The sequence below is a fragment of the Blennius ocellaris genome (genome assembly GCF_963422515.1).
Source record: "Blennius ocellaris genome assembly, chromosome: 23".
Lineage (NCBI taxonomy): Eukaryota > Metazoa > Chordata > Actinopteri > Blenniiformes > Blenniidae > Blennius > Blennius ocellaris.
The window spans coordinates 13,789,392-13,811,136 of record NC_137672.1 but is presented as its reverse complement, the minus strand read 5'-3'; the positions used below and the strand labels follow the sequence as shown (position 1 = coordinate 13,811,136).

General features: G+C 43.6%; 1 protein-coding gene across 2 annotated transcripts in view; it reads left to right on the top strand.

Annotated features, from left to right (window-relative positions):
* The first annotated feature begins 315 nt into the window (after positions 1-315).
* Positions 316-21,745, top strand: part of LOC308146933 (ADAMTS-like protein 1) — a 91,068-nt gene continuing 69,638 nt past the window's right edge. For both annotated transcript variants that reach the window (XM_080518940.1, XM_080518939.1), the window contains exon 1: positions 316-381. In XM_080518940.1, the coding sequence (XP_080375066.1) occupies positions 325-381 (57 nt within the window). In that variant the 5' untranslated portion in view covers positions 316-324. The remainder of the gene's footprint in view (positions 382-21,745) is intronic.

Here is a 21,745-nt window from a genome sequence, read left to right as displayed (position 1 = left end):
GGAAACAAAATATCTGGACGCGTCCGTGAGGTGTCATGTCGTCTCCGCTTTTTCTTGGCTGACTTCTTCTTTTTCTTTTTTCTTTTTTTTTTTTTTTTACCTTCCCCCCTTTTTTTCCTCCCCTCTCTCTCTTTCTCTCTCCCCCTCTCCCTCTCTCTCTCTCTCTCTTTTGGAAAGTGGAGTGCGCAGAAGGAGCGCGGATCTCGTTCTGCGCCTCGGACAGACTGACCGGTACAGACAGAGACAGAGAGACAGAGACAGACAGAGAGACAGACAATCCCAGCTGTTTTCCCAACCAGCCTGGTGGAAGTCACACTGAGCGAGATGACTGGAGGCTGCCGGTGGACGGGAGGACTGCTGCTCCTGGCTGCGTGTGTGGAGGTAAGTCAGCGGCTGTTTCTAAAACTTCAAAACAAAACAAAACAAAAAAACCCCCAAAACAAAACACGTGAGAGATGCGTCTGTTATTATACAGCACTTCGTTAAATCATAACATAACAAGGAGACACCTGTTGCTTTCACTTTGATTTACTCGAACGTCAAGAAAATGCATGTTGAGGAGAAATAAACACAAAAGGATTATAGATGTTCATTCATTTCTCTTTAATCCGTCTGAAATCATCGCCTCGTGATGGAAAGGGATGAGTTCCGTTTGTCTCAATCTCGTTTGACTAAGTGATAAAAGTTGACTTCAGATCAACAGAAATGTGTGTGACAGCTGATAAATGTTCTTTTTTTTTTTTTTTTTTTTTTTTTAACTTTCATGACATGGATCATCTCAAGGTGAGTCACTGGGGAACTCCACTCCCAGACATTTTATAGAGACAGCATGATCCATCCTCCAAAAGGTCATGTCTTATCAGTCCTGCGCTGAAACACACCTCTTAAAAACCACATCACTCAGTTTTGCACTGATCACCGGTGAAACAGTTTTTGACACCTTTATCTCTCAAGGACCCTTCATTCGCAGGCCGCCAGTCGTGTGTGTGTGGGGGGCAAAGCCCATTCATGCTGAGCAACATGCCAGCAGGAGCTCAGCGGGAGTTTCAAGTGGAACACAAAGCAGTTGTTTGGTGTGCAGACACGATTTTAGGGCTGGAAGCAGAAGGCAGCAAGTGCCATTGTCAGCGCGAGTAAATGACCTCAACAGGTGCTAATGGCACTTCAAGGTGATTTGGGCTTTAGACAGTGTGGCTGCGACACAGTCCATTTGAGCATGTCAACACTGTGATTAGTGAATAGCAGGGCGAGAGCAGGGCCGGGGCTTTGCAATGCTTTCCAGGACACAGCCCAGTGTCAGACACATGATGTTGCCTTTAATACTTTACGAATGGAAGTGAAATTGTCGCATCGGTGAGACGATCATTTATCTACAGATCAATGGCTGAGTCTATATAAATGTGTGCCTTCAACCTCTTTCACGTTTTGAGAAGTCCTAAAGAAATTGATGAAGTGTGTAAAACGATCACCCATTTCCCGAAAGCATTCTTTTTACGACTTTAAATAATAAGTGTAACAACAGTCTGTATCTAATGATTTACCGGATTTCAAATTAAAGGCTTGTAAAACGCACAAGTAGAGTTGTGGAAAACATTAGGAAATCTGTAATTCTTTCCTAAATTACGACTTGGCCCGAGACGCAACATGGATATTAGTTAAGGGGACTTAACGTTAGAGTATTACAGAGTATAAAAATGCATCTCATATGATCCACCGTTTGTGTAGAAGCTGCATCAGTCGGCTTTAATGGGATAGAGGCGCCACCTGATCAGAAGATAAAATGATTCACGCGGATCCTTCATGTTAACCGTTTTGAAAGGCGCCAGTGTTGCAGCCTGAGTCGTGTGGGGGGACAGAAAAACGGAACCCGGTGGGGAAACGACAAGCCGTCCCATCTGTGCAGGCCCTAAGTGTGCAACACGAGTCAGCACTGGACATTTATCTGTCCGCACACATAACACAGGCTGACACATGCACCGCAGTGACCCTGCGCTCTGCTTCGAGGAGGCCGGGGATCAACAAGTGCTGCCTCAGAGGGTCTCCGCTCTGCATTGGCCTTTTCTTTTCATCCCCGCTCCTGGGTCAGAGTCTCCGCATTACTATTTGGCAGGAGAATGGGACTTCTATATTTGTGTGTACGGCTGCTGGAAGTTGCGCTGGTGTGATTTGTGTGTGTGAGGGCCAAATGGCCTGTGGCTCCAGCCCCTAAATGGAATAGGCCTTCCTTTGTGGGTGACATAATGACATACCTCCAGTGATTCTTGGAGGGTCCTGTTGCTCTCACTCTATTCCCCTGATTTGACTGTTTTCGCTTTTTTTTTTCTTGGTTGCTGAGTGGAGGTTTGAAGTGTGCGCAGGAGGCTTTGCCCGTCAGACAATCAGGCAACTCTCTCAGCGCCATGGGTAGTGGTTGTAAATATTAGCGTGACACCTGCCAGGACTATGAGACAAATCAAATCAAATATTGCATTTTTGTTTGCTTGGCCTTATAACAGTACTCCTTGGGACATATCTGAAAAATCCAACATTCAATCCACTCAAAAATAAATTCTGATTTCTTTATGGCTCCCTCAAGTACTTCATGTAATAGAAGTCGTTTTGAAATCCCTTCACAAAAGACTAATACTAGGAGAACGTATCGTGTTGAACACAATGGGTGTCCAGAGGAGGAGGAAGAAATCAGATCAAATGTAGATGATCGGCTATTGCAGTTTTCCCGAGGGTCCGCATTCTGACTTACACGGACTTGCAGCGAATAAATAAGACGAGCCCACTTATTGCAATTACAAACGAAATGCAGGCAAACGGGCGGCGTACAGCGATATCTCTACCGAGCATGACTCTCCGTTTGGGAATTGCTGGAGAATTATGTCGGCGTATGGCTTTCAGCATCCGATGGATAGGAATCAGTCTTGGTCACTGCGCGCTGATGCTGTGCTCACTTTACCGCATGCCTTTCCTCTAATTACTCAGCTGGAATTCAAAAGAGGAAATTAGTCACAAAAGCAACAGATTTTGATGTTTATTCAAGGAAATGGTCTCGTGGCCAGCGGAGTGTATGGAGTCCTCAGGATTGGGGTCTAATGGCGGGATTAAGTGGGGTCACGGCGTGCAAACGGTCCCAAGCGAGCGCCCGTCAACAACAACATCTCTTGTTCTCCGAGTCGCGCTCCTCGGCCTGATGGCTGGATCATAAAGACCACAAACCATCCAATTAGCTTTCACGAGGGCCTTTGTTGTGGACGCGAGTGGAATGGGAAGTGAATTAATTTTGAGAGGGATTGGTCCCTCTAGAGGAGTAAAAGAAAGGGCTTCAGAAAACATCTGGCCAGTGATGGATGGACGGAGCAAGTTTTTGGAGTGTGTTAACAAGAGCAAATGTTTTCAGTTACACTGCAAAAGCCCTCATACTCATCTCATTGTTCCCATCTGGCTCTAATCTGCGGAGTGAGAGTGGAGGCTTGCTGCATGTGGAAGTGCGTGTGTGCGCGCCTGCACTGATATTTGTAATCCGAGGATGAAATTCACTGGTACTAACATTTGCAGAGGGAGTTGGCCAAGGTGCCCACAGACCGTGCCCTGGCACTGGGGCAGCGTTCTCCTGCCTGCGCTGCCCAGGTGTGCCAGCAGACTTCACATCCAGACGACAAGGGGGATGCATCCCTGTAAAGTCATCTCAAAAAATGGAAGCACAGTGGTCTCATTGGGCCAATGAAGGAGAAGTCCTGCAGAAAGAGAACAAGAACTGTCAAGTATGTTCAGTTAAAAAAAATAAACCAAAAAAAAAACCTTAACTTTGGTAAAACATTCATCTCCAATTTGTACTTGTGGATCCAGACAGCGCCAGTTCTTTCAGTTCCATTGAGGCATCGTAGAAAAAAAAAAAGAGAAGAAGTTGCAATCAGAGTATTTCAACAACGTAGCATGGTTTAGCAGAAAACTAAAATTAGATGTAACAGTTGAGAGGAGTTCGATTGTTTTAGGTTATTTGTAGAAAGTGGGTTTCCTCTCTTGTCTTGCCAAACCTTAGAGAGACTGACGCCGCTTCTGATTGAAGAGGCAGAGCCACAGATCCTGACTGAGTGCCTTTGTCTTAATACTAACAACCTCGTTTGAAATGTTTGACATATTGGGGAAATCTCTCCTTCCTGCCTCTATATATAATATATATATGAGAGGATCAATAACATGATGATGTCTTTATTCCAAACGTACAGCTTTAGCCGGTGGGAGGTTTTGATGAGTGCAGCACAGAAAGTGGAAACAAGGGGAGTATTTGGCTTCTATCCGTGTAAAAGTCATTGAATATCAGTCGACTCTGACGCGCCGATTTGTTCATGTGCAAAAACCACAACTTATAATGGATTTTAAGGGAGGCGAACCATTATCTGCCTCTTTCTTCATATTGGGAGTGCAGAATTGTGACGAAGCTCAACATTTCTCCATGAACTTCCAGGCAAGACACTGAATGAGCGCTTATTCCCGAAATGTCAAACTGCTGCTTTGAAAGCTGATGAACAAACCAGGCGACGCCAACAACTGAAACGATGTGGATCGAGAGAATACAGTTGTTTTCCCTTCCAAAAAAAAAAAAATCCTGTGCAACCCGATCATGTTGTTTACCTTTCGATCACTTGACACCGACTTCTAATAACGTGCTGCAACCGAGTGCCCGAAGTGGCTGGTGCCAGTAAATAACATAACTCAGTGGAATCGTGTTGCGTCGCTGTGCCAGAGCGTACACACGAGGACATGTTGTTCAGAGTACAATATCAGAGAGCACTAATGAGTTTTTGCGGTTTCATTTGGTTCCAGGAAAATATGAATTACTATGCAACATGCTCTGCAAAACTTTTGATTGGAACTCGCGCTGCTTGTCATCGCAGTGATAAAGAGCTGCCAGTAGATGGCAACATTACGGCAGAGGGGGCCTTTCTTGTATCAGCTTGGATGGCCTCTCAAGCTCCCACACACAGCCCGGATAGTCGGATCTATTGTGATTTTGCAGGTGGCTGCCCTCCGTCCCTGCAGTGCTTCCTCTTGAGTCTCATGCGATTGTATTTGTTCCTTGATCACAAGTTTTATTTGTCATGTCGGCACTTGAAAGAGGAGCCTTTGGCACCGGGTCCCTCTGATGAAACGTCTCGGGCTCCATCTGCAGGGTCGCCTCCACCAGCGTGGACTGAACCTTGTTGTTCTGTCCTGTTGTCTGTGTGTGTGTGTGTGTGTGTGTGTTCCTCTCCGCCAGCTGACACTTCAGCTGCTGCTGCATCATCTGGACTGCACATTTTTCACAGAACACACACACATCTGATCTCTGCCCTGGTTAAAACTCCTGCGCCTGGGTTCCGCCTGTTCTGTTCAGTCCTGCCCCGGCCTTGACCTCGGAGCGGTCCTGAGGGTGGGATTGCAGCAGGAGTGCCGGGGAGTGGCGCTAACAAGAGGGGAGAAGAAGCACTCTGGCCCCTCTTGTGATGGCTAATGAGAGGGGAGGTGCAGGTAGGAGGTGTGAGTGTTTATCTGTCTGCTTGAAACGGTGAGAGAAGCCAGATTGGATGCTCGACGGAGGAGCTGAAACACAGAGGGGAAGGAAGAGAGGAGGATGAGGAAGGTGAAAAGTTGAACAATGGTCAAGAAAATGGCAGCAAAACAAAAGACTCTTGTGTTAGAATGATTAGGTGACAAATATTGAACATCTGAAGATAAAATGTCGTAGAATGTAGAGAACTCTTGCAACAGACTTGAACGCCACGTTAGAGGACACAATGGAGGGGGGATATTAATGAAGTGACACTGATGTGATAGCAAGAGGAGGATGGGACACACAGGTCTGGGGATGTGTGGAGAAACGAGTGGGAAGGAGAGCGATATTGATGGAGTGAGAGGGGGGGGGGGGCTGCATGAAGCATGCACTGGGAGCAAAAGGCCAGCGGGAGTAGCGCAGAACAAAGGCAGCGGCATAACGAGGGAATTTAAAACATAAATATTCAAGTGCAGCTTCTTGGACTAAATGGAGAGGCAGTAATTCCAGACCCACCGACCGGCTGACAGGCACAAAAAGGAAGAAGAAGAAGAAAAAAAAAAATCCGAGACGAGTTATCTTTTGCTGACCTCACTCCCTCCGCTGGGAGGAGGAAGGGGCGTTCGCATGAGAGTGTGAGAAAAGTCGAGAGCAAGCCGGGGGAAAAGAATGGATGGACGGCTGAATCCAGTGGACGCGTGATTGACTGAGGGTCTCCCCGGCTGCTGTGTGCGAGTGTTTGCGGGGGCTAATGATGCTTCCTGGGGTTCTCACATCTGTTCCCCCCCCCGCCCCCCCCATGGCCACATGTGCTTTGAGTAAACGCCGTGCAAGCCGCAAACTAAACACCCAGAGAGCGCATTACAAATGATGTGTCATTAGGATTACCCCGCGTACGTCCAGCGAGGCAGATTAATGGGTGGATAATCATGCAAAGTAGGTGTGCAAACCTTTATGTAAATGCGGGAGCTTTTGTGTCCCACGTAAATCTTTCCCCGTTTCCAAATAATAAATAAAACCGAGAAAATGAATCCGGCTTTACCAGTAAATTGTTGGTATTTGCAGTCATTCATGCCTGGTTCAATTCCAGTAGTCTTGTGTGTTTGCTGTGCTTTCTGAAGTCACATTTGTACTCCACCCCCCCCAACTGGATTCTGTAGAAGTCTGTCTTTCACTTATCAAATTGTGAACTGAAGAAAGACACAGAAGAGATCTGCGATGCATTATGCATGTGCACACGAAAGCCAAAGCTGGATTTTGGCGATGATGAGCTCATTACTATGCTGGATGAAGCGCTTTGTGGCCTGAAATCCTTAAAACAGTACATTTTGGTAAATCCATGTATCATTTCTTGCCAAAAGTAAGACAGAAAGATTTATGGTCTAATCTCACTTTGCTGAATCTGAAACTACAGCTGATTAGCTTCACTTCAGTCTCTGACTTGTTCTGTGCACTATATTATTATAAAAATCTTTTTTTTCACATTTTTGCGGGTATTAACAAAACCCAACAACTGTAATTATACAATTAGTGAGCTTTAGATCTGATTTTACACACATTTAGTTTTGTTTGGATAGAGTGGGGCTAACTGTTTGACTCTGATCCCACATCTTACTATTAGACTCACTACACGGTTCGCGGGCAGACATGTGGGAGCTTTGAATTCCCTCGTCTGACTCTCAGCCAAAGCCTTATCCACAAGATTCAATACTTTTTCCTGCAACAACCACCTGTTTCAAAACAAGCTATTACTGTATGTTATTGCATAAAACTGACTCAAAATGTCTTTTTTTTGTCTTTTATCGTGGTCACCAGCACTATAAACTTCATATATCTACGATAGTGTTACTTTTAGAAAATCATGTGACATTATGTTACATACATTGAATGTCAAAGAGGAAAGAATGGAATACTGTGAGGATAGGAATGTATCCGCCCTTTACAAAAACACGGTGACGCAGCTTTTTTTTTTTTTTTTTTAAAGTAAAACAAAATTAAATTTATAGATAACCGTTGAACTGGTCCATGTCAAGCAAATTTTTCACGAGACTGAAAACAAGTGTTCTTCACAATGAGCGAGTTCATAAGCTATAATCTAATCTGTAAGCAAACCAGAATGGATTGTACAATAGATACTCTTCCTTTGTTGGCAAAGATATTTAAGAAATCCATTCGTCTATCCTAGAGAACCAGAGAGAACCATAGTGATCCCAGGTGACTATAGGCGAAGGCAGGATTACACCGCTGACCGTTTGACAGTCCATCGCAGAGCAAACACACAGAGAGACACCTATGCTCCAAGTTTACAGTCGCCAATCAACCTGAAATGCTTTTGCACCGTGTAAGAAAACAGAGGAACTGACGATGCGTGCACAGGGAGAGCATGAACAGGCGATCACATGCTGATCTGTACACCAAAATGTAATTTAGTATAAATACTCTTCCTCAGCGTCAACTCATTATTCTCTCCTCCAGAAGAGTGCACAAGTGTTTTTTTTTCTTTCTTTCTGTGAACCAGTGACCTCTTGTCAATGTGATGCCATCATCAGAGGCAAAGGTCACGTGGAGTTCCCTGTTCCCAGGCTACTGCAGGGATTACCTCGACCCCGGCGCCCCAAGTGAAATGTACTTTCACGTATGTATAGCAACACACACATGCCGGTGTGACACTCGCTCAGATGTAGTGGCTCGTTGAGGAAACCCCTGCTTGGGAACTTTAGTGAACAGTATATTTTCTATGTTTTTGTGAGTGTTTTTTGACGGATTGGGGCGATGCGCTGATGCTGGATGACTGTATTTCAGTATCTTGTCTCAACATGCAGGTTTGACCTCATGACGAACTTGGCTTTAAACCTGAAATGACCTTTACTCGAACGTTTAATGCTTAAGCCTGTGCAGTCCTGTCGTATGCACGTTTTGCAGTGATGGATGTTCCGACTTCCGAGGATAATTGCCTTTGTGACCAAAAAAAAAAAAAAAAAATGCACCCGTGGTCGTCGTCCTGGTGTTGCATTTGAAGTGCCACTGGGGAATTTTCCCCTTGCTTGCCTCCGTGCGGTGACGTCTTTCTCAGGACTTCTCATTCGGACCTCAGTAGAGGTACTCGGACTCAAACAACGCAGGAAACTGTAGCGTCTCACACACACACACACACAGCTCTTTTGACTCTGTTGTCCTACTCCTCTCAGCAACCCCCCCCTTTTTTTCCTCCCACCACCCCGATGACAGATATGCTGCTTGAAAAGTATTTGGCAACTGAAAAAGTGCACGTTTGACATTGAGCATGTCACTCAGTCTTCAGTTCCCGGCTCCTCCTTCACCTCACTGGGCCATAACGCGCCCTTAAATGAAGCCTTTTGTGTTATCGGTGCAGTTTCTTCTCTCATCTCAGCATGATTTACTCCATAGCTGGAATAGTTGGGATTGTGGTGACCAGGTGGCCTGTGAAGTCACCTCAGTGATACGGCCGATACTGGAGTTGAAACATAAGAATAAGGAGGATTATAACATTATAACATGATAACGGCAACAGCAGGCGACACAGTAGCTCCCTTGAGTCATTGGAATGGTGCTGTGAAAACAAAAACATTGTCAAAGATACCATGTGTAACATTCTGAAGAGGGCAGTTATTTTTTATTACCTCCATTCCCAACGCCAAACTGCAGTGGGATTTTCTTTGTGTTGGTTGCTTTTGAATATAACATTAGTTTACACATTCCTCAGAAACTTAGTAAAGGGGTTCTTTGATAAAAGAAGAATCAATTATTTTCCATTGGAGTGGTGTGTTTGTCATTACTAATCCATCTACTAATTCAATACTGAATGTATTGACAAAATCCCTGACTGTGTCTTTTACCAGTCTTTTATGGAAAAGGTATTGATCTGTACCTTGAGTCATGGGGTTTTTGCCTGGATTTCCTAGCAGCAGGTGGTCCACAACATTCCCATTGGTACAACATCTTTCTTCCTCAATAATTGTAATCATTATGCCACAGTTTTGGAGCAGCCAGACCGTCAAATTGCGTTCGGGATAAGTTGCATATTTTTTGAGGGTGTGTTTAATTGGCTAAACATCCTCAGGGAGAATATAAGCTGTTTGTTATTTAGTGCCACTTAGCAGAGGTCCTGTGTCGGCCCTCAGCAGAGTAATTTCCCTTTTCCATGTTTGCTTTTACACCCGATCTGTCATTCCTCACTTAGTTTCTCTCCTCACTTGACTTAGTGCCTCAGTCAAGAGACTATCATTCAAGCAAACCCCATAAATTACATTATCTTTGGTTAAAATGAAAAGCTTCATTCAAGCGAAAGATCACAGACATCAGTATTTTTTTTTTTTTTTTTTAATATTGCCCACACTAAGAAATATCTACAATTCTTTCGAATTAAGCTGCTGACATTTTAAGTTCCTGCACAGACACTTCTGTCTGCTCATCTGTCACGCTCAATATTTCACCCAGTCTTTACTCCAGGTGCACGCTGCAGCCACTTAACATCACACCTCCGTGCGGGTTTTCAAACACGGCTCAGGAAATCACGTCATTAAACCGAGAACAATCTTGACATGAGGCCCGAGGTGAGCCGAGGTTTTAATGCTCGCTGAGGAATGAGGGAGAGGCTCGCTTCGCGGATTCTGGATTGACACAGAAAATGCAGAGAAAAGCGAGACCCGCTTGTGCGTTTCGTCTCGGCGCATCATCGGCAGACCGGGGTGATGAAGGACGCGTGTGCGTCGGTGCGAGACGAGTGCGATGGCTGACTGTGATTGGCAGGAGGGCGCAGCAGGAATGCGGCCGGCCGTGGCTCTCCGGAGGACAGGTACGGACCGCTCCGTCATCGCATGAGAAAGTAATCATTTCGGGCAAATCATTACATGATCAGAGGGAAACGAGTCCCTGCCAAGTATCCATCGCTGGCTCGGATTTTAGGAAGGTGGATGTTGTAATAAGTGAGGGATGGAGAGGCTTCCAGCTCGTAAACAGTGGGATGAAGGCACGTCATAGACAGGAAGAGGAGTTTCAGATAGGATTAGTTTGAAGGCAGGAAGATACAACAATGTGAGTGATAACATAAATAATAAACAACCAAGTGACTCATTCTGTCAGCATACGAGGAGAGAAATACTTTTCTTCACGGTCTGGATGAAGATCACTCGGCCCTCCTTTAAAAATAAGTTGGATTTCAACGCTTTGCGTCTTCTACACTCCCCCATTATGTTATTATTAATTATTTCTACCTAAGGAACGAAGGAATTCAGAGCTTTAACTCCTCAGTCGTTGAAAGTAAAACCTAAACTAAGTGCTTTTGGTTAAATTGTGGATTCACTGTAATTTCAAAATAAGATATTCCCAAGTTCTTCCTCCTAGGCATTAATGACATTTCTTTATTGGTGTTAGAGGCTTTTATTCACATCTTAATAACATATGTTATGATCTTGTTTTTAACTATGTGTGTCAACGATTGACTTGTGCTTGATATGTTTAATCTGTATTTATTGTGCTTCTCTCATGTTCTTTCACACCTCTCCCATTGTTCATGAATCCCAACAGCCATCGTTTAAAGTGAAGTTCCTCAATAAGTCAACTGAGATTATAGATCAGAACTTATAGAGTGACAGTGGTACAAGTTTAGTGACTGTGTCCACCAATACAACCAAAATCCTCAAAACTAGTCTGGTTGAAACTCCTATCGGGAACAATAAACGTTCACAGTCCTAAATATTTTTATTCAAAAAAGTTTTACCCAAGCAATCGCACAGGTTTAACACCCCTGCGAACAAATAGGCCTTGATTTAGAGTGGACATAATAAAAAGTTGGTTATGTAATTGGAATAAATCTGTAAAAGCAGGAAAGCTATTTTTCCCATAGCATTACTAAAATGTCCTGAAAAGCCAACTGCGATGGTTGGACAATCAATCAGCTCAGCATTTTGTCTTACCACATTATAGTTACACCTAAATGTAACTGGCTGCGAGCCTTTATGCCTAACTTGTTTGGAATTTATTGCATTTGCCCAAAGCTCACAAAAATGCCACTCGCCTCTCTCGCCTCATGCCCGACGCTGTTCGCTCGCCCGGCGTTAATACGACAGTGTGTGGCTGTAATTGCGCTGCCTTAATCTATGCTGACAACAAATATTTTTGCAGGGGGAATATTTTCCTTCGAGCCAAACTGAACTCGCAGACGTCTAATTGATGCAACAGATGTGGACTTGGCCGGGGCGAACATTTAGCTTTACAGACAGCTGCCCAAGTGTTGCAGCGAACTTCAGCTGCGCTCAAAAACAGTAAAAGCGTAAACTCGTTTATGAATCCGACCTTGTCTGAGGATATTGTCTTCCTGTCGCGCCAGCTTTAAAGTAACTGGAGTTAGTAACTGGAGTTAGCGTTAGCGTGCTGCAGCAGAGGATGCAGGTTTGTGTTTAATGAAAGTTTTTTTAGTTTTTTTTTCCCAGAACTGTCTCGCTTGTCACTTTTAACTTTTATCTGTGCAACCACGTGTGTCTGTAACGCAACCTCAGGTGATTCATGCCCCGACATGCCGTTATCTTTTGGGTCGCTCTGAAAGTAAACACACAAGTGTGAGCTTACACGTCTCGTCTCCTGACTTAATCTTTTCATCTCGGCGACACAACGGACGCATGTCAGCTTTTTTTGTTTGTGCTTATTAACTAAGCCCTGCAAACAGCAGACTTTTACATTTTAAATCTTGCTTTCATCCCCTCTTGGTGTGCTTCTTGTAGCATTTTAGCCCCCCCCATCTCAGTTTGGCTTTGTGTGCCCGCTGGCTGACTCACGGAGCTCCTGCTGAGCCCTGCTCCTGGTTCTCGGGGTTCATCCACAGCCTCTCCCGTTTCCTGGCTCCAGCCGACGTCAGCTCTCAGGCTTCCTGCTCCTCCTCATGTCAAACCTTTGAGTGCTGGCGTGTACGAGGGTAAGGATGGAGTCAGATAACCAATGTGTGTGTGTGCGTGTGTGCACGCCGGTTAAGTCAGAGGTGTGCCCTGGAGGGACGCCGCCCTTATTCCCTTCCAGTGCCAGGCAGAGAGGAGGTGTGGCTCAGGGCCACTGAGGGCAGGATGATTTATTCCATCAGAGTGGGCTGCCCAGATGTCTTTTTTTTGTTGTTTTTTTTTTCTTTTCTTTTATTACGACGAGGGTGAGGAGCAGTCATGCTTGTTTAACATTTGGACTCCGTTCGGTTGCGTGACTCTGTATCGAAGAGGTTGTGCTTTCCAGACTTTACAACCAGATTTTATGATGGTATCGGACTGGCGTTGCGCCTCCGACATGCGTCGGGCGAGTCGCTGTGACGGCGTTTCCAACTGCAGAGACAATTTGGAAGAACATTTCTCTGTGTTTATGCGACAATCCAGGTCAAGGGATGGATTGTTTTTCTTTCCGCCGCACTAATCCAGGTTGCTGCAGAGGCTTAGCCAGTTACTTCCCAGATTTAGCAGAGCAAACGAACCCTCTAATCACATACACACATGCACAGGACTGCAAAACTCCCCTGTAGGTAGAACCATGTGAGCGCTGGTGTGGAGCTTGTCAGAGGCTATATTGGTCACAGCGCCTGGTTGACTTTTGCAATTTGGGGGCTTTTATTCTTTACAGGAAGCCAGCTGATGGAGATGCATGACGCAAGTAATTCAGGGCACATCCACCACTGCAGCTGTTGTTATTATGCTGCTGTTTGTATGGTTCTCTATGCTTTCATTTTGTCCTCTATTTCACTCAGCTGTTCCTAAAGATATCAACAGACGTCCTCCTATTCACTGTTAACGTCTCGCTCTGTCACTCAAGAGGGAAAACGTATTAATGCTTTAAGTTCAGTAATGCAGCAATGTCTGACACATTTCCAGGTATAATAACAGATTTCACAAACCAAAACCAGAAAACTTCACAGCTCATTCTACAGTTTATAATTTTTTCCGTCTGAAGGAAAACATTTTATTACCCCCCCAAAAAATTAAGGAGGTCTTGATCCAAGACGATGTGGCTACTAAATATGACTCTTACATGAGCTTTCACACAGTAAATGGGCTCTTTACATTTGTGTTCGTGAGAGAAATGCACAAGGAAAAGTTGTGGTTTTATAGTTGCCAGAACCACCAAATATTAAGATATTCATCTTATATTCCTTAATAATGAGACACAGTTGCTGCTCTTATAAGCAGGCTGGTGATCATGACCGTACTGATCTCTTACTAAGCTATCCCTTATAGATATTTGTAAAACACAAAAACTGAAAGGAGAGAAGCAATAAAGCACAATATACCACCGTATAGCCTTTCCCCACAAGTGGCTCCTCCACTAGCCCAGCACACTGTCCTCTCCGTGACCCATAATTCCCTTCTTCCTGCCCACCGAACTCTTAAAGATTAACAGAGTGCTCACTACCTGTCCACCTGCTAGAGGCATCACATTTACGGGCACCAGAGTAATCTCAAGGGTCCAGTTGGTTTCTTAATCCTTGGAAACAGAAGTGCGGAGCCTGGCCAAGGTCGAGATGTTCAATTTCCAGACAAATCTGGGATTGGACACGTCGCATTGTTCAGCCTGGGAGGCCGCCTGTATCGATATCGCGTCTTATGAATGTGCCAAATGCGACTTATTTAGATATCTCATACTCTTTGCATGACATGTCCTCACTCGATTTTGCGGGGGAGGGGGGGGGGGGGTTCCCTTCTATGTGGAGGTCAGGATGTTGTTTAGCACGCGATTGCTATAAAGCTGCGTTTGAGGCTTTCATTGGCGTCATCTCTCCCCCCATGACTCCAGATATACCGTGAGGATCTCTCCGTGGCACCTGGATATCTGAGGCCAAACGTGAAACCCGCGGAAAGGTGAAGCCATCTCTGTTACACGCACCAACAACAATGGAAGGGGGCTGCCTGGGCCACATTTGGGAGGTTTTGGTTTGCAGAGGCAATTTTGGAGCTATCAGATTGAAACTCAAGATGCCGGCACAAGTAAATTCTGTCAGGAATAATCTGCGAGGGGGCTGTACGTCTTTTGAAAGCTTTTCTCTGGAACGTTTATAAAAGGAAAAAAAAAATAGCCCAGAAAAGATACTGTTTCATGACCAGACAATCGCTGTGGAGTTAAAAGATGCCACCGTGAGGTTGAGTTTCAAATTGTATTGGGGGGGTGGGGAGACATAAAACTGTCCATGAAAAAAAGCCACTCTGGTATTTAGGTTTCCTGAATATCTATGATCAGTTGCATTGTATTATATTCCCATAAGTGGATGATTTGTAAGGTTGGCATGTAATACTATTCCTATAATTTCAGAGGCCCTCTTATCTTTACCTGTTCTGCACAGTCCAAAACCGGCCCTCCTTTATTTTTTAGGGTCTGGTAGCTGCATTCGCCAACGCTTATTGACGCTGTGCACTATTGGCTTGAGACACTAAAGGATTTATGCAATATCCTCCTTTGGAGCATGATATATATCTAAGAAACTGTATTTTTTTCTGCATGACTAAGAGACGCAGCAGCGTGGTGTGGTCATGTTATACCTGCTACTTCAGACGATTAACCATAATTCATTGTCTTGACCACATTCTTGTGCTAATACGTCTTCAAACAACCAAATCCTGAGTTTTACTGCGTCAGAGGTTTGCGCTTGTCTCTTAAAAGACAACTTTACATCAATTTCCATTTAGCTGGATGTGTGAGCATTTGATTATTTAAAAAATAACGTCAATTTTTAAAGCCGATGTCTTTGTAAGTACAAACTACTATGAAACAACTTTTTATAGATGGAAATACTTTTACGCATTCAGCAGTCTCTCAAAGTATGTACCAGAAATGGGCTGAAATTCTTAGGACTGATTTAAGATCTTCTTTTTTGGACCAAGCTCTGATTTTTTGTTTTTGTTTTTGGGTGTATCGCCATCATGCCAAAATGTTCACATCTGGTTGGATTTGAGAAAATGTTCACAGGTTTATCTTATAATAGTAGCCAGAAAATAATTGGAAAACAAAATTACCCGGTGAACAATATTGATCTTTTAGCCTCATCCCAGCACACGAAAATGTCCTTAAGTAGTAACAACAACAACAACCTCAGCAAAGTTAACATATATTAAACAACTCATGACTAAAATAAGTACACAGAATTAAGAAAGCATAATTCTTACAGCGGGCAGAGCAGTTTAAAACTAATCCTAAAAATCTAAAGTCGTTGGTTTTGAGCTCTTTAGATGGGCGAGTTTGAATATTTTATTTACTTTCTCCTTGGCAAACCTTTGCATGTTTTTTTTGTTTTATATAACTTCTGAGACACCGCCTCTCTGAAATTCTCCCTTTTTTTTTTTTTACCCGTTTTTTTTAACCTGATTGACTTAAAAATGCTCTTCTGATCTTTTATTGCCACTATCTCAACGTCTTACATTATTAAGACAACCCAAATGATAGAAGTCGTTCCAGCCTTTTGGAATTAAGGTTTTAGGTAATTATTGGCCCGGAGACGAGGATTAGTAATAAAAGCATGATATGATAAAGGCCAGAAGTTTTTCTAATGCGTCCTCAGAGGACAGAGCCAGGTCAACGTGCCCCAGAGGTGCAGTGGGAGATTAAATAAGTAAAAATGCTCCATATCAGGAATACAGTTTTTGCGAGGAGACTCCTCTGCGAGAGTGCGAGCTTGGCCGGCATTTTCTCTGTAAGGGGAAGGACAGGGAGAGGCGTCCACTGCTCTCCAGTGGGTTGGTTCTGTAGCTGTGGCCGGCGGTGCCAGACCCCCGCTCCCCGCTCAGATGACCCTGGGCACAAGCTCCAGCTGTGCAAACACAGCCGCATTGCTGAGCACACACTCGCGTTCAGGCTGAGCCAAATCCAATTATTTGCCTTAAATCTCTCTCTCTTGTTTTTTTTTGTTGTTTTTTTTTGTTTCATTTCAGTAGCACATACTCAGCTTCCTCCTGCCGTGGACACGATGTGCCTCAACAGAGGAAAGAGGTTGACAAATAAACTACTATTCTCTTTCTCTGGACATTTTCAGCTTTTTTTTTTCTCTCCACAAATTCCAACAGTGACTGAAGGTGTGCAATTTGTTTAGCGAAGCTCTTTTTTTCTGCACATCGGGGATATATTTTGGATGAATTCCTGGTTGTTTACTTACTGCTTACTATTTTCCTGATTTGTATGTCTGATTTCTGTTTTTCCCTCACGTCTTGCGTTTCTACATTATTGCTGAAAAGTAGAGGTCGATGTTTGATCTTTATGAACAGTGTGGAAGTGATAATGATTTCAGTTCTCACTCAGGTTCACAGAGTATAAACACGCAAGGTAAAGCAGCTTTCTTTCATTAGTCAAAATGTCAATGCTTGTTTATCTAAATCGCTCGCAAATTCAACAAATTAAGTTTGAAAGTACAACAGTAAAAGACCGGGCAGCTTATGTTAATAATTTACTTGAATAAAAATCAGTAGCAAAGTACAAATTTAGAAGTTGGAGTGGACATTGTTTGGGAGCTTGTTCCAAATATTTAGTGCTTGGAAACTAAATGAAACCTCTGGTTATTTGTTCTGACTGTGGGAGCAGAAAGCTGATTTGATCCAGACTACCTGAGACGTCTGGATCACGGAGCAGAAGATCGGACCTGTATTTTAGCCGTGAGTGACCCTAAGCTGAAGTGATCTGGACATCCGATGGAATATTTCAAAAGCCATTTCCAGTGTGATAAACACAGAATTGCACTGAGAGATCAAAACTGTGGGAGTTGATTTTCGAAAAGCTACGAATCTACTAATTATAATAACTCGGCTATAAAATTCATGCACGCTCACCATGCGAACCCAACTATTGAGTCATGCTTTGACATCAACCCTTTCTTGAAATACTTCAGGTGATGATCGGCTCTCTTTTCAAATTATAATAATTTGTCTGTAGGGCTACTGTTGTGCAAGTTCCTACTTGAATATAGCTGCTCCTTTAAAAAGTGAGTTACTCACTACTTATTCTCATGCATTTCTTTTAAGTTCAACTTTTATGTAGCTTTTATTTATGTCTCATAGATGTGTTATTGTCACGTTGTGTGAACGGTGTGTGCAAATGATTCCAGATTGACGGGACAGGGAGACGGCGGCTCTTCAGTTCTCTCCATCTATAACAAAAGCAAATTTGTGGAAACCCTACCGGTTTCTACACTAAATTACTTCATGACACATTATTCCCAACGCCCCACCGATGTTTCTGGCCTCCGTAATGACAAATTGAAGGTGAGCAGAAGCTTTTCATCTTCCGTCTCCGGCTAAAATGGTCGCAAAAATGTCTTTGCCCTCTAAAGAAAGCCCCGAGAAGTTTGTCTTCACTTTGTAGCTCCGACACGCTGACCGCCAAGTTATGAAGTGAGCTGACAAAAGGCCCTTCCTTTTTATGAGAGCAAAAGCAGTCAAATAAGTTAAGTGTGAACTATCATGTTGCCGTCGGCTTGACAGTCCGAGTCTGTGCTGCAGACGTGAGCTGAAGTCGTTGCTCCTTCTGGCTGCAACGCTTTATCTCTTCGCTGCGGAGTCGAGACTATTAAATATCCGAGTCCAGCGACTATTAAACACACAAATACTAACCATATTGCCATAACTACCCACACACGTAGAAGTCGGGCTGCAGTAACTCTACTTTCAAGGCCAAGTACTTAGAAATAGTCAAACAGAGAGAAAGTTGTGTACACAAGGGAACAGCGCTTCCTTCAATAACGCTGAGTAATTTTCCACTCACACTGGGAGGCTGTATCTTTGAGAGCAACCAATTCTGAAGCAAGTAAGGTGTTATCTTAACTAAGTAATAGCTTGTTTGAAAGATTTATTTATTTTTTGCTGGTTTTTTTAAAATTTTTTGGTGAGTTTGGGTGCAGCAACACCCTGACGATTGAATCTTTCATTTCCGGTGACCCATCGTGACCTTCCCTTACACATCAACCGCCTGTAGCGTGCAACAAGAGAAGCTACTTGTGGTTCTGCTGCGGCTTCAGAGCTAAATGATTTTCCTGAGATAACAGCATGGCTGTCAGCGCTGCCTGCAGGGAGCCCCCGCGCATAAACAAACATGTGGTATGATGTCTTTTACTGTCGCCGGGCCGATATGGGAATGACGCACTTTGCTTTGAATGATCGCGAGTTCCCACAGTTTGAACACACGGGCAAAACTGATGTATAGATGACAATAAAAGAGAAAGTTGCAACACATTAAAATGGACTCTGTGAAAAGCCGAATGACTATAAATAAAGGCAGCAGACGCGGCACAAGTTCAATCGACGGTTTCCCATATGAAACATGTACATGAAGTTAAACAAACACAGGCCGCCACAGCGGACTCACACACGATGTTGGATAAACCTCCAGTGGCGTGTTTGAAATTTTAAGTGGCGCCTCTGATCTGTCACTTTAATACAAAGGGAATGTGGAGGCTGAAATGTGCCAACTCACGCCCTCACACAACCCCTCTTATCCCTGCAGCCCCCACCCCTCAACCCCGCCCCCCCCCTCCTTTTTTTCCCACATGTCAGGGACGTCATTCATCACGCCGCTCCCTCTCATCGGCAATTACACAAGTATGATCGGGATGTTTGAATAATTTTTCTTGATGTGCTATCGTCGCTACAAGTCTCTGCAATCATCCTCCATTATTGATATCCACTGCTTGAGCTTCAACAATCTTTTCTGCTGCCCGTCACTCTGAGATGGGTTTTTCTTCCATCTTAAGGTATTTTTAAGTCATGTCGACTTTTCCTTAGAGATCGTTTTCTGCACTTTTTGTTCACAAAGCACCTTTTTGGACTTTGTTGTTCATCAGTCTCCCGCTGTAATTGCACCTTGTGGAATCTCTGTTTTAATGACAACACAACGGATGATCGGCATTGAACTGTCACATCACGTTGACTGCATTGTCGTAGACTGGCGCGAGCACATTTTTGTCTGTGATCTCCTCTGTGGCTCCCATATAGCCACCCCCCCCGGGTGATTGTCATATAAAGAGGACCCTGGACAAATCACCGGGTTTCCCCGGCTCGTCTGTCAGAGTGATTATGAAGTCGTTTGTCTGGCTGCTTGAGGACATGGAGTCAAGTGGATATGTCTGGGTGGGTCTGCAATGCAGAGACATAAAGTCCCTGTCAGTTTTTTTTTTCTTTCTTCACTGTCGACAATAACCTGAATGTCAGAGAAAATTTGGCACTTAATGCACAGAATCAGATCAATTTTGGTAAATGTTGCTTTAAATGAGTCATAAAGGGCTAAACTGCAGCTGCTCCGTTATAAAATCTTGCTACTGGGCAATATTTCAGTTTGATTTGTTTTGTTGTTGTTTTGTTCTTATCAACGGAATAGACCAGAGGTCTGCAACCTTTGTGACCAAAAGAGAAATTTTTTGTGATTTTCTGCCAAATTAAAATTACCTGGAGCAGCAAAACATGTCTAACTTTTAAAATGAAGCAAACCAAGCTTCTTAGAATAGAATAGAATAGAAATACTTAAGGAAATAATAAGGAACATTCTTTTAACTTCTTTTAGCATTGCCCCACACAGAATACATAGGAAGTTAAATATCAACTAAGACAGAATGAAATTTAAATACTAATTTTGAATATGTATATATTGAATATGTACAAGACTTAATGGTGCCTGATATAAACTCAGAAAGGATGAAATTAACTAAAACCAGCAAGCATTATTTACAGGGAGGAGTTATAGAGTCTTATGGCCACAGGAAGAAAGGATTTTGTAGCCATTTTAACCATTTTTTCTCCTTTTATTGATATCAGTTTTGCTTATTTTTTCCCCCTTTAGAAATCCTGGTATTTTAGCCTTTATTTATCCAAGAGATAAAAGTAATTTTGAAAGTGACTGCTGTGTAAATAAAATAAAAATCAGAAAACATGTTTGTTTAGATCATTTATTGAAAGCCTCTGAGAGCCACTACATAAGAGCCGCAGGTTGCAGACTAATGGAAAAGACACTTTCATCTGAATAAGAACACAATCTTCTTATGAGGCTTTACATTCCTTCTTGTTCGTTAGACGGTGTGTTTAAAGCCTTGTTCCGTGGTTCAGCCAGATGCACACAGGCATCTGTCATAAACCATGAATAGGATTACTCAGATTTACATTTATTTTGTCAGTCCCATTACATCTGAGGCAAGCAAAAAAAAATAAAAAATACCTGCCGGACTGAATCTTTGTATGCAAAAGACAGAAATATTCTTTTACAGTCTCTACTGTAAAGGCAAGTCTCGACTTGTTACCGATAAATTCAAGGTTGAAGTGTACCCACCCATCCTATACAGTGGTCCTCTCGTAAGTGCTACACTGCAGCCCAAGGTCAAAGACCCAAGGATGCATCCAGTCTGAATTCGATCGGAGTCCAAGGGGCGGGAAAGGGCAAAGACATTTTTCCTAAATATATAAATGTGCTCTGTGCAGATTTATAAATTGAGTACCTTTTTAAAATACATTCACAACATTGTGCAGTTCGGGAGATTGGAATAGTTTTTGACGTGGCAGTACATCACCGGACACCTTGGCCAATATTTATCTGTACCTTTACTGAAAACCCGCCCTCATGAACTAGATCAACATCCAAGATGAATCGTCAGAGATTCTTTAACGAGGGAAGCAGACATGTAATGCAGTAAAGTTAGTGACAGGTTTACAGGCATAAACGTTCTGGTCATGTATCATCCTGATCTACGGAGCAGAAATACTTTTTAAAAAATTCGATCACTGAACGGATTCTCATAGAAAACCTGCGCTGTTTTGCGATTGGCGGTTTGCAGTCAGCAATCTATAGAGCCTCTATAGACAATAGACAGTGCAACGTTGATCAATTCGCGATGGCAGAAAGCCACTGTGGCCACTGTAAGGAAAAAGCAACTGGACGGTCGTTGAGGTCTGTGTAACTGGCAGAAACATCAGCTCTGCTGGTAAACATCCAAAATTCCTCCCTCTGTGCCCAGTGTGCAGCTGGCTTCCAATATCGCTGAACACAACTGGAGAATGGCGTGTGGATTATGGAGCCCAGCGCTGGCTACTTAAAGATGCCATGCTGCCGGCAGGGCAGCATTTCATGATTTGCCTCGCTGCCAGCCGCATGAGATCAGTGCTGGAGAATGGCTGCAGAATATGGAAATTAAGATGGTTCGATGGTCAGACAACTCCACAAATGAGGGGCTTAATTTAGGCACAGGAATGCGCCAGTAATTCAGTAGCAACCGCAGACGGC